The following is a 17,876-nucleotide window of genomic DNA, read 5'->3' as shown; positions in this document are numbered from 1 at the left end:
TGGTCACATTTCTTTTAAATTACAATCACCAAAGTATTCAGTAAGTACAAATGTAAACACAAAGTGTCTTCTGAAATCTGATGGTGGATTTCCAATACCTGCTGTGAGGTAAAAGTGCTCTCTAAAGACCTTATTCTGCTTCATGCTGTCAGCAAGTGCGCAAAATCTTTAACCTAATCCCTATTAGGCCAAGACTTCTCAAATCTGATTATGCAGACTGCTTGCTAAGAGTCCTAGCCACCTGTGGTATCTGTTTGCAGCTAATATCATCTGACCTGGAGAGTTCATGTATCTTTCTGAACTTTCACCGCTTCTTTCCTCATTTCCCTTATTATTCGGGTCGTCATTAAGCCTTTTCATGCAAGCTTACATTCAGTTATTTGTCTTTCAGTGCAAATAACAAGTGAGAAATGTATGACTCATGAGGCAGAGACGACTTTTGGAACATTTATTTATTTTCATTTTGATTCAGTCTTAGAGGATACTTTAGCTTAGATGTAAAAAGAAATAATTTGGCCAAATAAAATTGAAGTCTTGTTTAGAAAAACAACACTGTTATCCATTTTTTAATCAATTTTTGATAGAATCTCATATTGAAAGAATCTTATACTGATAAAAGTATGTATTTTCAGTCTATTACTGCGGTACAGTTCCTCTGTGTTTCCTTTATTTGTTACCTTGATATGCTGATTAAGTGTGAGCAAAGATTAAGCAAATTGGCCATGATGTTGCATGTCCCAAAATAGCCCTCGAATGCGGCTGAGAGGCTTTGATGAGCGCTCGGTGGAATAACAGGTGCACACTTTGTGTTGTTTTAGCCGTTAATTTAGGTGAAATGTGAGATATACGGTAAGTCTTACTCATTCCATTTGTTTTGACATGTTTGTTTCTCAGCCAGTCGTTTTTAAGGACCTACAGGGTGTAATTTATCTACTGAGTTGATATGTTTCAGGTGTGTATGGCCTTTGTCCATGTCCACATTCACTGTTACTGCTACACTGACCTGCTGTGTTGTTGCAATAACAATGCAGGTTTTTATTTTTATAATAATTAAGTGGAACTTGTTATGAAACATTGTTGCTCAGACTATGTTCACTTTAATGTTGACCAATGTACAGGTTATGAAACCTCTCAACAACCGAGGCTCTGAGCTTTTCTACTTTGCTATATTTAGGCCTACTGTCATTACCGATGAGAACTGTCAACTGCACTCATCTTGAATTTGTTTATTTGATAAAGGGACAATGCAACTTAACATACTAGTGGTTCCAATACATGAAGAAGCATGAAACTGAGTTCATAGCTTTGGTTAATGTCCAGCTCTGTTTCCTTGTTGGGCTTTTACATGAACAGTGTAATTAAAATATACTTCTATCTCATAACACACTCTATTATTGCATGAATCTACAAAAGACATTCACACATGTATTATTACATGTGTATGTATGTATGCATAATAGCATAAGAATATTACAGTGCATTTAATTGCAACTTACAATATACTGTAGCCTACAATAATACATATAATTTACTTCGACCACACAGTATGACAGCGTTTCTTCAGTGAAAAAATATCATAGTAAATGTACACATTTTACTGTTTAGTTGTGGTTTTGAGGACTCATTTTCATGATAGATCATGATAGAAAAATCTTAAATCTTAAACTATAATATATAAAACTATATAATAATATGTAATAAAGTTATATCTTTACACTTATTTCAGAAGAGTGTAAAGGCGTGTGGGAGCAAAAACTCACACATCACACCACAAAGCCACAAACACATATATAAAATAAGGACAACTCCATGTAAATTTAAGTTCTTTTACTTCATGGGTAGTAGGACATCCCTTGTTCCACGGTTTATGAGCAATGTTATTTATTTATTTCTTTTTTATGTTGCTTTTTATGTAAGTGTTTTACACTACTGCATTTAACAGAAAACATCTCACACGTTGGCTTCATTACATCAGAGAGAAACTGTAGTAATGAACAAAATGGATGAGCTATAAGTCAAACATGGCTGTATTTCACTGTGTACATGCCTCTAAGGGAAAGGACAGCAGCACTAGTTTGAAAAGTTTCAATAGATATTTTAACATTTTTATTTAACATCTTATATGCTTGACTGAATTTTATGTTTAGCACAGCCTCCATGTGAGGGAGCAAAATACAAACTAATATGCCTGCACAAGTGAATGATACTCAAAAGAAAGTTTTTGTACCACATCTAAAGCACAACTTACCATAATTTGGACATAACTGTAGGAACAAATAGTCAGCTTTTTCCCTCTCTCTGCTTTCTTTCCAGGCACCTCCACACATCATGAGCAATACGCCTGTCCAGGAGCCACCTGCCCAGGCTCACTCCCTTGGCAGTGGGCAGACGTTACCCCCACAACCCTTTCAGCCAATCTCTGATCCCTCAGCTTCTAAACGAGTATGTTTCTACAAAAGTGGTGACTATAAATTCAGCGGGCATCGTCTGGTCATCAATGCCCGCACCTTCAAGACATTTGATGCTCTACTGGATGCTCTGTCCAAGAAAGTACCTCTGCCATTCGGAGTGAGGACCATCACCACACCACGTGGGATCCACATGGTTAAGGCTTTGGATGACTTACATGATGGGGCGTCATATGTGTGTTCTGATCGGAAACGGGTGAAGCCACTGAACCTGGATGAAGTGAACCGGCGGCAGGTACCGTGGAATACCACCAGACCCTTCAGTGCAGGGCGACGAAGGCATCATGGACTCCAGTTTGGCACAACGAATCAAGTCACCAACAGACCAGCAAAGGTCACTGACAGGGTGGCAGTACGGACGCCAAAGAGGCTTGTGGTCATCAAGAATAGAGATCCCACTCTTAAACGAACAATTGTGTTGCAGAGAAGAACAGCACCGACATTTGATGCTTTACTGGATTACCTTTCACAAATCCTGCAGTTCCCAGTGCTGAAACTCTTCTCAACAGATGGCAGGAGAGTAAGTATTTGACAAAATGAAAATTGAGAATGATTGTAGATTAATGCTAATTTAATCTGAAAATATACTAATAATAATACTGATAATATTTGGTTTATGTTAGCATTACGAATAGATTAAAGTGACTGCTTTCAGGACAAAGGTGAGATGACCGAAGAGAATTGAGATTGATTTTGTTACAAAAACAATACTCAAAAAAGATTTAGCATGCAACAAGATATAAATGATCAAATAACGCCAAGACACAAGATCAGATTTCACTGTATGTTCAAGTGTTAAAATGAGCAACATGCCATGTAAATCCATGGCACCTCTGCTGTTTTAAAAATATATGTTCTACCTGGGAACACCTAATGCTATATTAAGCAAAGTCAAACAGATAGTATAGTCTGTCCATGTAAGGCTAAAGAAAGCTGTAGACACAAACACAGCTCGGTGTAGTGGCTGTGCACCATTTCTTCATGTAGACATTCACTTTTCTGAATTTGAAAGGCGTCACTCTTGATCTTAGACATAGCAGCCTCACTCATGGAAATGTGGATGTTCAAACTTTCCATCACTCTAAGCGCCTTTGGGGCTTCTTGTTTCTCTTAGCTTAAAAGTTTATCTTAAGAGTAGCTTAATTTAAGAGTTTGACAATCAATTGTTTTGATAAAACAATCTTAGCTCAAGGTCCACTTTTTTCCCCCAAAGCTTTCACGTTTGTTTTCAAAGTCTATAAAGGCATCAAGATTTGGATGTTATCAAGAAACAATTGATGGAATTGACAATTAATTGTGGTGGAACCATTGCATGTCTGACTGAGCTTTTACTAAAGTGAATTTTGATTTAATCTCAGTTTTGAATGCAAAACACCTGACAAATAAAGAAATTGTGTGATGAGTGCACAACACGCAACAGATGCTAGGTTCTTGGTTTGGGAGATACCATATCCTTGTGCACAAAACTGCACAACTAAAGTAAATAACTGTCATGGGCTTAATTTTCACCGTAACTTCTCTTACAGGAATTAGGAATCAAGGCTTTTACCTTGTTACTTTACACATTATAAGCATTATAAGCACTTCCAAGAAGTGCTAAGAGGTGCTATCAAAATCTCTACCCCCTGGTGAGTTATCACTCTGTAATCCCTTTTCACGTGGACTTTAATGTGTCAGGGACCTTTAAATGGATCTTAATTCTCTAGAGCTGCCATATCATTCCTGGTATGTTTTAGGATAATGCACGGCCCAAAGAGATATCAAATGTACACGCAATATTTGATACCGGAAATTGAAAGTCTCTTTTCAGTTTACGTGTATCTATGAGTGTGATACATAAAGTGTAATGAAAAGTGTTTCTGCTCCTCTTTCAGGTTGATGGTCTCGCAGCACTTATTCTGTGCTCTGGAGTTGTTGTGGCAGCGGGCAACGAGCCATTCAGATTAGGAAACTACAGTTGTCACAGAACGGGCCAGATGGCACAAGTGATGTACGTGGACACAGTGGAACCATCTATGTTGCAAGCCAGAGCTCGTAAGTGTTAATCGGTACTACTGTAAACTACTAAATGTAACTGTCCCCATAAAGAAAGAGTGAAGCATTTTGGAAAATACTTTACACAATACATTTGCTTTCTTGCTGAGAGTCAGATAAGAAGATGGATACCACTCTTATATCTGTTTGCTAAGAATTATACTAGAGATAGGAAAGGCTTAGCTTACCACCACAACTGGAAGAAAGGACAAACAGCTAGCCTGGTCCTGTCCTGTCCTGTCCTGTATCCTTTGGACAGAGCCAGGCTAGCTGTTCCCCCTATTTCAGGTCTTTATGCTAAACTAAGATAACTGGCTGCAGCTTAATTTTTAAGAGATACATAGTATGTGCAATAATTCTTATCATCTAAGTCTCAGCTTGAAAATTATTCCTTTAAATAGTCATACCAAACCAATAACAACACTCCATTATACTTTTATACTTACATTATACTTTTATAATGTCCTTCAATATTTTTATTTTTATTTTTTCTCTTTATCTCTACCCTTCCATTTCATGAACACCTGCATGTTCATCAAAAACCACCGACAAAAGAGAACAACAAATCTTCATCAAGTGGAAGAGGCTCAAGGAACTTTTCCTTATCATCAGAGAGACACATTGTCAACCAGATAATCCAGTCTCGAAATGGAAGCAGGGATGGCCACCTGCATCACCACAATGGACCATTTGAAACAGAGGTCAACCATCGTCACACATCCATAGAGACATCTGCAACTGGGAGGGTAGATAATGATCATGATGCTTGTATTGTACCTCAGGACGATGACATTGAAAAGTCTTTCTGTGTGAATCAAGACGGCAGCATGACAGTGGAGATGAAAGTTCATCTGACCATTAAAGAGGAGGAGTTACTCCATTGGACGACCACACTCAGCCGCTCCAGCCTTAGCAAGAGGACAGCTTGTGCCTCGATTTCTGAGTCAGGCAACAGCTCACCTGACTCAAACAACGCCTTTGCCAAAGAATCCTCTAGCATCAGTGAAGATGAAACGAAAGAGGAGAACCACCCCGCTAGAGCTGGAAAGGGTGTCGGCTTTAACAACGAGCGAGCATATGAGGGCTACGCCTCCTCGGCCTTGGGAAAAGCAAAAGCAAAAACAGGTTTAAAACGCACGCCTACGCCAGGTCCTCGGCATGTTAAGAAGGCGTCCATTGAGAGTGTGAAGACGGTGACAGAGTCGGAGGTTCGAGAGAGCACCCTGGGACATTATTCCTACATGGAGAGGATGACTGACGGTGAGACAACTGAGGAATACTGCATTGTCAGACACAGCAGCAGCAGCAGGCCAGTCCCCAAACCTCGGAAAACAGCGTCTGCAGGGGCGACCAACAAAGGCTCCCATTCCTCCATCAGGCCCTCAGGAGTAGCTGAGGTCCTTCAGATACAGAATAATGGGATGGAGGTTACAGAGACTGTGATGCATATTTATGAGAGTCAAGGCTGCTATGACAACTATTTTGCAAACGAGGAATACAGCGCAGACAGTGTACCTTTGAACGATTCCACTCCAGCGCCAGAGAGCAAACCGTCCACTGACTCAGGGGCGCGTTCATCCAGCAATGATTGTGACATAGATTGTAGCTGGCAGCCACCCACTACTGACTCACTACAAAGACAGAAAGAGGAGATGTTATCATTGTCATCAGATCCAATAACTTCAACGCATGACATTATAAACAATCTGTCTTCGGTGACTGAGAATGAGCCCCAAACTGCAACAAACTCCCAAATACAGGAGAGAGTAAGAAAAGATAAAACTCCTAAAAGTGAGAAGAAGAAAAAGATGGTTCTACCTGCTAGGAATAAGAAGAGTTCAACTTCAACAAGCAGTTCAGATAGAAAGCAAAAGGGAAGCACAGTAAACCCCTCAAAAAATAGCAAACATTCATCTATAGACAAGCTCAGCAGCAATACCAGTGTGGGAAAAAAGAATCTAAGTTCATCAGAAAGTGCTAAAAGTGGTCTAATGAGTAGAGGAGCGCAAAAGCCTCATATTAAGAAAGTGGATAAGGATGAAAAGCCCAGGAAAGAGCAAGCCTTATTAGTTAACACTGAAAATGTGAGAAAGACCCCAGCTAAGACGCAAAACATGACTAAAGCAGCTGCTAAAGATAATGGCCATAACGTAAATAGTCCAAGTGGAAGGCCTCAAATGAAAAAGAACATGTTAGGCATTTTGCAACCCAAAAAGTCACTTTTGCCAGGCAAAAAGCCAATTAACAAGCCCAAATCTGTGACTGAAATCACAGTATCATCACCTAAAAGGTCTTTAGATTTGAATGAGAGTTTCTCTATGCCATCTCTCAATCCTTCGCCCTCTGATATCCACCAATATGTTGAGAACTGGTTGGAGAAGGCCAGCCCAGAGTCAGACCCAGTGCCATACACTGAGGAGGTGACCATGGTTGAGTCAGAGCCACGGGCAAAGGTTGTGTTTAAGATAGGTGGTGATTCTGAATCGGATGAAAAGACTGAAGCTCAGACTAATCTAGATGAATATTATGCATCGCCCAGTGATGCACTCAAGAAATCCTCTTCTTGTCTATCTGTACCTCTTTCTCATGAACAGCGAGCTATATCTCTGGTGCAGAATGAGCAATATATGAGGGGTTTATGTGTTTCAATGCCGACTGTCAGAGTTGATCCCGTACAGCAGCAGAACACTCTGAGGTCACACAAGTCTGCAGAGGCCATTGGTCCAGCTATCAATGAACCATCTTTGTCTACGTCCAACATTTTAAGTCCCAAAGCAAAGATAACCCCTGTTATGCGGCACCTTTGTTCATCAGTTCAGTGCATCAGAGGAGTGTCTGACACCAACACAGCATCCAATCTTGAGAAGTCCAACAGCCTTCCTGATTTCCCAACACAAGTGGCTTCGGTGTTCGGCTCATCATGTAAAGCCTTCCTGTCTTTCCTATCAGTGATGACTCTACGAGACACTATAACAGGATCTGCGCTGGGAGATGGCAACCAATCAGGAAGCCCATCCGAGGCAATGTTAATGATGGAATCGCTGCAGAAAATCTCTGCCGTCGATGACGAGGAAGAGCAGCGGGCAAGTTTGACGGATCTGCGAAGCAGAGCATCTTCTCAGTTCAGAGAACGCTGGAAGGATTTCCAGATTCTGAGGGAAAGGCTCGAAAGTGAACCGCTGTCTCCCAGAGTTTCTGAAACAGAATTTGCACTGGATGTTGTTTCCGAAGGGGGTGATGTATTTGAGGATCAGCATTTGGTTATTGATGAGCTGATGGAGGAACTGAATATGCCGCAAGATCTCAGAGCAGAGATTTCTTCAACAATCCAACAAGCTAGAAGTTTTTACCCTGTAGAGGAGAGCACTTTTGTAGAAACTGAAAGAAACCAGTCGGACTCAGAGGAAGATGTGGAAAAATTTGTTGAACAATGCAGCAATGAAACAAAACAATCACCAGAGCCCAATAGTTGCTGTATAGCTGAGGACATTACTCAAACAGAACAGGATGATGATAATGTAGAGATAGATAGCCTAAAGAAAACACAAACTGTGTATTCTGAACAGACCAAGATGATGACAGACTCAGACAATGAAATGGATGAAAAGGAACGAGAAGCAGTAGAAGAGGATAGAGAGGATGTAAATGACAGAGAGGATGGAGATACAAAAGAGATAGATGATGACGATGGTGAAGAGACTGAAAAGGCAGACAATGAAAGGGAGGAAGAGGCAGAAGAGGGGGCACTGACAGAAGAGAGAATGGACCAGGAGGAATGGGAAGCGGAAAAGGGGAGTGGAGACGAGGAGGGATCTGTTGTGAAAGTAGAGGAAGGGACAGAGGGAGAGGTGACAGTGGACGAGGAGGAAGAGGGGGATGAATTAGAAGAAGGAGAGAAAGACTTGGTTAAGGAGACAGAGGAAGGATTAATGGATGAAGAAGTTCAAGAAGCCAGAGAGCATCAAAGTGTTGAAGACACAGATGAGAGAGAGGGTGTTGAGGAGACAGAGGAGGAAGGAGAAGGGGAGGATGAGGTTGATGAGGAGGAAGATGAGGAAGAAAAGGGAGAGGAAGGAGAAACTGAGGAGAAGCAAAGGGAGGAGATTAAAGAAGCGGTAGATGAGGTAGAGGTTGATGAAGGAGAGGAAGAAGAAAATACTGAAGAAAGGGAGCAGGAGGAGGCAGAGGAAGCAGATGCTCTTACTGAGGACGAAGAGGAGGAAGCAGAGGTAGGTTTCAAGGTTACTGAGGAAAACAGTGAGGAAGAGGATATGAATGAAACTGTTGAGAAGAAAGATGAGAGGGAGGAGGTAGAAAGTGTGATGGATGAGATGGAGGAGGAGGAGGAGGAAGAAAAAGATGTGGAGAAGGAGGTTACTGAGGACGATGAGGAGGAAATGGAAGATGTTATTGAGAAGGACGATGTAAAAAATGCGATTGCAGAAATGGAGGAAGAGGCAGAGGAGGAGGAGGAGGAGGAGGAGGAGGAGGAAACAGATGCGGCTGCTGAGAAAGAGGTTATTGAGGACGAGGAAGAGGAACTGGAGGAGGTTATTGAGGAGAGAAATGAGGGCCATGTAGAAGATGTTGAGGAAAAAGATGAGGAGGAGGCCAAAACTGCAGTGTCTAGGAAGGAAAACAGTGAGGAGGAAGATGAGGAGGAGGAAGAAGAGAAAGAACAAGAGGAGGAGGACGATGGTGAAGATGCTGAGGTTAAAAGTATGGAAGGAAAAGTGATGACAGATGAGGAAGAGGAAGGTGAAGAAACAGACAAGAATGTGGAGGAGGAGGAGGAGGAGAAGAGTGATGGGGGTGAAGAGAGCGGGAAAGAACAGGAGAAAACTGGAAACAGTCTGGAGGAGGACTCACTGGAAGAGGGAGAAGCTGTAGAGGAGAGGGAGGAGGATGAAGAAAATGAAAGCGATGGGTTAAATGAGGAGGTGGACCAGGTGGAAGAACCAAAGGATGAGGTAGAGGAGGAGAATGCTAGTGGAGATGCAGACAGTGTTGCTGATGGAACGGACTGTAAAAACCTGCTCGCAGAGGCCTCGTATTTGCAGCAGCAGAGTAGCTGTGAAGAGGAAGCAAATGCAGAAAGGAAAGCAGCAGAGCATGACACTGAATCACCGACCAAATATTCCTCCGAGGGTCAGTGTGTGGACGACAAGGGTAATGGAACAGACACCGTTAATGAATTTGAAACAGACAAGGAAGGGGAGCAGCACGAGGAAGGACGCGGCAGTCTACCACATCCAGTGGAGATATCACAGGAATTACTTGACTTTGTTAACTCTGCCCTACAGTCCTCTTCACTTATATTCATATATGATGCTCAAGGGAATGTCAGGATAGAGCCAGATAACGCTCGAGTTATACAAACCAAACAAATTGTTATTCCAAAAAGTAGAGAGGATAGTTCGTATGGATTAAAGCAACTCCCGAGCCCCAGCACCTCAGATTTGTCTGATTACAGGCCGGAGACATCTGAGAGTGGTGGATACAAAACTCAGGATTCTGTGGATATTGTCACAGAGAGCGGAGAAGAGGCTTCCTCTCCTGTCTGCAGACACAAGACTGATGGGATAGCAAATGCGGAGCGAGCTAACTCCAAACCGTCCGTCGGAAGTAACTCAGAAGTCTTGCAAAGTTCCAGAGCAAAAAGCGGGGTGAGTAAGTCTTCTTCGGGCACTAAAGCCTCAAAGGAGGATCTGTCTTATTTCAGCGCTGGAAGCTCACAGAAGTTAGAGTCCGAAGCTCCCACGGAGACCAAACGGTGCGTTTCTCAAGACTTAACTGATGGGGTTTTGATCGACCAAGGTAGATGGCTGCTCAAGGAAAATCACCTCATCAGAAAATCTCCTCCAGTCTCCCTGGGAATGTACGACAACGTAGACACCACATCTGTCGATACAGGTCAGGAGAACAATAGCGATGATTCACAGTCTCATTCTAAAACCCAGCACAACCCTCTTGCAGCCATATCCTCATCAGAGCTCGAGGAGATGGCGAAGCCTCAAACTCCAAAGTGCACCTACTACAACATGCCACATGGAAGCGATTCGGACCCCTTTTTGGATGATGCCAGTGTCAAAAGCGGGAAAAAAGAAGCAAGCGGGGCCAAAGGGAGAGGCGTCAGGGTGTCACCTATGATTGATACTTCCAAAACATGGGCAAATAAAAATGGCAGCATGTCTTCATTTGCATCAGTTGAGTTTAAAATACCAGACAGAAAAGTGCACCCTGAGGGGGAGTCCTCAGCTGTGACACAGCCAAGACGGACATCTAGTGGAGGAGGGCGTGCACTGCAAGCACAAGACTCCCTGGACGCCCTTCATGTGAGATGTGGCCAATACTGCCCCATACTGTAAAAGCAGGACATGTTGTTTCACAGAAATATCCACACATGCTGGTACTGAATGTGCTATTAGTCTTGGCTATATTGTGATAATGCAGCCACAAATGTTTTGTGTTTCATCAAATAATCATGAACACAAACATTTGTTACAGATCTACACACGTGCAGTGAATGAGGAGTTGTGCCTCTTATTTACGTTTGAATGTAGTCAAAAAAGTAAGTTTACACACATTAACTTCAGTGCTGTCTTTTAAGTAATTACAAAATCAAAAGTGTAATATAACAATATCGGAAAGTAAGAAGTTGTTTTAACTGATTCAGTGCTCCTGACTGTACTTCACTTTGTTATTTGATACAAGCCATTGGTTTCCTATTGATTATGATGCAATACATTGGAGAAATCTGCCGAGGAAAGCAGGTTTTATTGCTTGAGATGTTTTATTTATTGCTAATGTGCAGTGCGTGTTCAGTGAGTACTTCTTACTAGGACAGCTGTCAGCTGACAGCTCTCAGGGTTTTAATAAAGGACTACTGCATGTAAATTAAGAACTTATGAGGATGTAAGACCCGATTATTCTGTGAAAACAAAATTCTTAAATTCATTATGAGGCAGCTTCTGACAAAATGTTACTTCTTGGCTGTAAGAATATGGCTGCTTATTGAATATTCAATAAACCATGTTTCATTTTTTTTTAACTGTGTTTATAATTGCCATGCTAAAATTACAGGGGTACCTCTGTGATTTAGTATTGACCTTTTCTAAAGTTGGAGGACGTGCATGGGACAGATTAGAAACAGAAAAGTCAAAACTGACGCAGCAGAGGTCAAACCCGCCTTAGTTTTATAGTACAGGTCATCCTCCAATACACTGCAACACTCCATGCTCCAAGTTTGACAGGTTCTCTATTACAAATCTGAAGAACCCAGGACACATCAGCAGGTTTATTTCTCAGACTTTAACAGACTTTAAGTTTAGTGCCCTTTAAATATTAAACAGTGCAAATTAATATAAGAGAATCTGATTTTGTTTAAAGCACAGTATGTGTTTACACCTTCCAGCTGCAAAACCTCTGAGTTTACTTCTTTACTGTAGCAAACTAAAAGCAGCTATATTGTATATTATAAAACAACGTTAAAACAATGTGCCATTGTATAAGGGGTCACTTACGGAGAATGGATCTGCAGCTCTCCTCACTCAGCTTTGTGGAGCCTTACAATGAAGTTTGTTTGGTGTTAGCTCTCTGGTCCATACATTTAGCATCTCACTGCATCACTTTTAGCAGCAACGGGCTGCTGTTTTCGAAAAAAAAAACAAAAAAACGCACTGTACATTACCTGCTCAGCGCCAAACAGCAGACAGACGCATGACCTAGTTACAGTGGGTTAGCTGGTGAACATGGTGGAAACATTTAGCAGCTAACAAGCTAATTAACTAGCTACGGTCTGTGCTACTTGCGGATTAGCATACATCCGGGTCACCTAAGTAAAGTAAGTAAAACATTAAATGCTAATGAACCGTCCATGTTTGAAAAACCCGGAAGGTAAGCAGGTAAAAAAATATTTCTTTTTTTGTCATAGAGAAGACAAATGTTCATACAAATGTCTAGAAGAGTCTTGAAGGGTTAAATGTTTTAAAACGTCTTTCTGTGAGTTTAAAACATCTAGGCTAAGGGAATGTTACCTCTGTGGCCCGGAAGTTAGCTAGCATTACTAAACATTGCTACTAAAGAATCAGCCATTGCCCTCAGGAGGCTGGTCTGAGGCCATAAACAGAGCTAAAAGAGAGTGAATATTGGACTTTCATTCATCAGGTGAACACAAACACGACCCCCAAATGAATGATAATATTGCTCCCTAACCGATGGATGTGTAATTATGAACAGTTTACTAATGAACAGTTGTGAGAGATTCTGTGCAAAAATCAAACACATGTATCAGAGTGTCTTCGAAGGAGAGCAAATATCTTATTTTCTGAGTTTTAACTTTAACCATCATTTCTATATACACAGTCAATACTCACTGTACGTAAGAAGTATATCTAGTCTATAAGAGTTTACAGTGTACAGCTGAATCACTATCAAACAAAATAGAAACTGACCAGCAGTGAATTTATTTCACCACCACAGATTTGCAAAAAAATAAGCTGATTTAACGGTTTGTTCAAGTGCTAAAGTCATTACACAAACTTGCTTGCAGATGCATGATACATTTTTTTAATTTCACATTAAAGTTACAACAGCAATTTCCTCACAAAATTACATTTGTGGTTGAGATACAAACTGGTGAAAATGATCCCAATATGATGATTGCCTTGAAGCATCTCTGGACTGTGGAGACATTTGACTTTTATAAGGTTATTGAATAAAGAGAAGCATGTGAACTCTGAATGAGCCTTCGGCTTACAATATTGCGTTTATTCTTGGAACTAGACTACAGCAGAGTGTCAAACTCCAGCCAAGCCCAGGCTCATAGGGTTTTTCCTCTTTCTCCTCTTTCAATAATCATGACAAGATGTCACAAAATGATGATTAACCTCAATATTAATCTGACGTTGTGGACAAAGAGCTGTAAACAGGTATTATAAGTGTATGTTTTCTTCTCCCTTCACACTTTAAAGGTTTGCCTATCCACTTATCCGGAGGCCGGTGTGTGCACAGAGGAGAATGAGTGTCATCTGCGGCTGTCAGTCAGTCTGGGTGCCCCCTGATGCAGTCAGGCATATGCAAGTGACACTTCTGATGTGAACATTACTGACAGACTGGCTTGAAATATGTGTGGCCAGAGGATAGTATCCTTGAAATAAGTATGACCAAACGACAGTGGGTGTTGCACTAATTTGGCTGGTGATAATCATTTTGAGAGTCTGGTGCTGTATATTTGACAAATTCTAAATGATCATTTTATGCTAATGACTGAGGCAAATACCGGGAAGTTATTTTTCCCCGTTTTCCCCTCCCTGTCTCTGACCCTATCACTCCCAGGGCAGAGAGACACAAAGAAAGAGGGAGACAAAGAGAGTGAGAGTGAAAGAGAGGTCTTTACAAAGTGACCACTCTGGATACTTTCCAAGGGTTTTGTCAGTCACTATGGAGATTTGGAAAATAGCCCCTGCAGTTTAATTCCTCTGTTGTTACTATGGCAGAAAGGTATCCAGTGGAAGCTCCATTCCCCGAAATGAACGCCCGTCCTTCCTCTCCTCATTTTGCTGACCACTGACAGAAAAGCTGGAGCTTAAGTTCCAGTATGATTAAGAAGATAAAACTATTCACAGCAGAGGGAGAAAATAAAATTCCTCATGATAACCAGTGGTAGATGAAGTATCAAGATCCTTTAATTCAGTAAAAGTACCAATACAATAATATAAAAGTTCTCCATTGTACGAGAAAGTCCTGTATTCAAGATCCTTCTTATCTAATTTCTACTTGAAGTATCAAAAGTAGAAGTGCTCCAGAAAAATGGCTGATATCATTGTGACATTATTGTTAATAATGCATCAATGCACATGTAGCATTTTCCTTTTGTAACTGACTGAGGTAGAGTTACTTGTAACTACTTTATATACAGTCAGGTTGTTGAGTCTTGTTCCAAACCGAGGAATTCAGCCCCCCCAAAGGGTCACATGATAGATCTGAGGTGTTTGTGAGATGACTCTTGTGTAGAAAAGGAGAAAAATAAAGTCTTGTCACACAAATTTGGACAGGTTATTGGCTTAATTGTGAAATGAAATGAAACCACCTGAGAAGTTAAAAGGCAGGGTTGGCAAACTAGCAAGAACAGCTAGATTTTTCCAGTATCCAAATGCAAAAATCCTCCCCCTCTCCCCAGGTTTTCCTCCAAAGCCACTACCCCAAAACACACGAACATCCTACCTGACTAACGTTACCGGAGGAGGAGTCCACGACAATGATGGCTGCCACTGCTACCATTGCTCCGCGGCCGGGTCTCTCACTTGTTTTGCACACAACGGCTGACTGACAATCGCTAAGCTTTTCAGTCTAACAAAGAAAAAAACTCCATTAAATGGCACAATCATATAAACACAGGCAAAATAGCCGTCATGAACGTAATGTTACCGTCAGGCCAGAGTTACTGCTCACTCAGCTCTGAGGCTGTACTTTTAAAGGCCATTAGCTCACTAAACTGTTGCGCTACACAAATTTGAGAGCCGGCGCTCTCTCTCTCATTTTTTGGCCCAGTGGGTGTGTGCATGGTGTTGGATATATCATGAATGACACTGTTGCTGAACCATGACTCAAATTTTGGCTGCATTTCTCTGCCATTCTTGTGCAACCAGCTTGCTAGCTTTAGCAAATGGTCGATCGTATTATAGGCCTGTGACAGCCACAGACACTGGATTTTTTTGTTTGTTTTTTGGTCAAACCATTTGATTTATTGATTGCCATTGGGCTGTTATGAGAATTTAGAAAACAAATATAACAAAAAATGCATCTAAAATAAGCATCACGCCATGCCATCGAAAGGCAAATGTCTGTTTGGTGGAGCTACTAACAACCCATTGGCACGAGAAATATGACAAGGAGCCCCAACGTGATGATTTTTTTTTGTTGCAAGCCACCAAAAAGGTTGGGGGAGAGTGGTTTAGTCTTTAAAATAAGAGTACTTCGTAAATTCAGCTGTCAGACAAATGAAGCAAGTAAAAAGAGAAAAATATGTACACCTCTGAAATGTGGTGAAGTAGAAGCATAAAGTAGCAGAAAGTGGAGGAACTCAAGTAAAGTACAAGTCAAAATTCTACTCAAGTACATTAGTTACTTTTTACCACTGATAATAACCTGACCATCACACACAGACTTTACAAAAGTTCACTGGCCCCCCTGGGTTAGATTTATAGCCTTTCTTTGTCACATTTAGATTTACTTGATGTCTGATGTCCATTTATTCAATGAGGCGCAATGAACACATTGTGCTGCAGCACCCCCTCTACTAAATCTGCCATGCCATGACCTACGGAGAAGCCTACCAATTTAAAACCAAGAAAAAAATAGAAAGAGCAAAACTAAGTTAATGTAAGAAAGAGATGTGATTTTGTAAACTACGCAATACAAACACTAATATCTGCAATTTCCCGTAAGGGCTCTGTGAACAGGGCAGCCCCTGAATCAGTGTCTCTGTCTGGGTTTCAACTCAGGCAAATAATGTTGGGGACGATTGCTATGGCTACTGGGTGCGCTGGTCGGTGATTCACCATCATGGGAGATGAAACAAAGGATGCCTTTTTGCTGCCCAGTGCCTGCGGTTTTGAAGTGATGACACCCAGAAACAAGATTTAACTTATCTGTTGCCCTGTGCCATTACAGGCTGACTGGCTCTGACTGATGTTTAGTCTTATTTGATTCTTCTTCAAATCCCGTCGTACAGTCTTTTTAATGATCTTCCCCACAGTGCCGTTGCTTTGGAGAGAAACAGGAACCTCAGCAACAAAAATAAAAGGACCAAAGATAAATTCCAAACATTGCCAAGAATGGGAGCTATTTGGCCTAAACTATGGCACTGGCAAACCCCGGGCCACAAACAATAATTACGGCCTACTGTCGGCATTCTGTTGCTGCAGTTAGGTGACAGATCAGCAATACACAATCCCTGCTCTGTCTGTGACAATCCCGGCCTCCTCTGTCTGTCTCTGTGGCCAACACTGACAGAGCTGGCTCATAATGGGCTTGGGAGCAGGAATTTTTACAGCCCCCCTGCCTCTTAGTGACTGTTGATCATGTGAATTTCTATTGCCGGTTATGGGTTCCACTGTTTACTGGTTCTGGGGCCCCTGTGCAGGCCCTCTAGCACCACTGGCCTTTATGCATTTGTACAAGCTTTTATTTTTTAACTTGAACTAGCTGGCCACTTTACTTCTCATTGTATAGTCTCATGCAACTTTTCAAACAACGTCTACTTCATTACATTTCAGAGGAAAACACGGTTCTTTTTACACCTATTTGACATCTATAGTCAGTTTACAGATTAAGGTTTTATAAACAAACGCTTACAAAATATGATGCGCAATTAAAATTAGCTCCACCTCATCCACGTGCAGTAGTAAAATGCAGCTAACACTTGAAGTATATTTTATTAATGATGATGATGTACTTTATCTTAACTAACGTTTTAATGCAGGATTTATTCATCTGTTTTCACAGTGAGGAACTGCTCCAGTAATACATCAAAATACTTCATCCACCACTGGTTTTCCATCCACTTCGCCAGTGTTGGAATGTAACTAAGCACATTTACTCTTGTACTGTACTTAAGTACAGTTTCAGAGGAAAATTTATTACACTACAGTTATTTCACAGCTATGTTTCTTTTCAGATTCAGATTTTACATGTAAAATATACTATCAACTTATTAATCAAAATGCTAATATTCTAATAATATATACATTCAACACTCTAAATTGTGCCTTTTTGCAAAATTTTAAATATTGCACTGCTAATACTGATGTAACTTTACTTAAGTAAACTTAAACTCCCGGTGTCTACTTTACACAATGCAACTCAGCTGTGGAAAGCTCATATGGAGATTCAGGTGATTTATGCTAGTAGCTAGTATGTTGCTAGTTGACAAACAGGCTACAGAGTCTGATAAGCTCACTTCTTTCTAACTCCACATCTCCAGATTTTCCTCATTTTCAAATTTGTAGGTCCTGGACCAATCCCATGCCGATTTATGTGACATCATGTGAGGTAATTTATCTGATGTCTCGTCACACAAAAGACTTTCTACAACTTTTTTCCCATGACAAGTAGTACTCCCCAAGACCTGTAAACATACAAACAATACGTAATACCATATTATGAAACAAATACAGCAACTTACACTGGGGTGGAAATATTTTTGATTAACTGTCACTTTACAAGACAGACGATCTTACTTTTAGCATATCATATCCAATGATCACAATAATTGCCGTGCTGCTGCGCTAACTAGACTGTTTTACAGCATGTTTGTGTCCAAAATAACTTCTAAGCTGCTCAGATCTTACTTGCTGCTAACTTCTGTCTTCT

The 17,876-nt window shown here is 41.0% G+C and overlaps 1 protein-coding gene across 1 annotated transcript; it reads left to right on the top strand.

The window, feature by feature from the left end:
• Positions 1–2,328: 2,328 nt before the first annotated feature.
• Positions 2,329–10,870, top strand: LOC139214852 (oxygen-regulated protein 1). The gene is made up of 6 exons (XM_070845782.1): positions 2,329–2,988; positions 4,343–4,502; positions 5,058–8,692; positions 8,795–9,088; positions 9,161–9,200; positions 9,246–10,870. The coding sequence occupies exons 1-6, from the start codon at positions 2,329–2,331 to the stop codon at positions 10,868–10,870; spliced, it is 6,414 nt and encodes a 2,137-aa protein (XP_070701883.1).
• The last annotated feature ends 7,006 nt before the right edge of the window (positions 10,871–17,876 follow it).

The sequence above is a fragment of the Pempheris klunzingeri genome, chromosome 15, assembly GCF_042242105.1.
Source record: "Pempheris klunzingeri isolate RE-2024b chromosome 15, fPemKlu1.hap1, whole genome shotgun sequence".
NCBI lineage: Eukaryota > Metazoa > Chordata > Actinopteri > Acropomatiformes > Pempheridae > Pempheris > Pempheris klunzingeri.
The sequence above is the reverse complement of the archived record's forward strand: the minus strand, read 5'-3'. Positions and strand labels throughout refer to the sequence as shown.

Excerpts from the sequence above, each read along its gene's own strand:
- LOC139214852 (XM_070845782.1), top strand. The coding sequence starts at position 2,329 with ATGAGCAATACGCCTGTCCAGGAGCCACCTGCCCAGGCTCACTCCCTT. Across the intron at positions 2,989-4,342 it reads TCTCAACAGATGGCAGGAGA|GTTGATGGTCTCGCAGCACT; the intron begins GTAAGTATTTGA and ends CTCCTCTTTCAG. Across the intron at positions 8,693-8,794 it reads AGCAGGAGGAGGCAGAGGAA|AAAGATGAGAGGGAGGAGGT; the intron begins GCAGATGCTCTT and ends ACTGTTGAGAAG.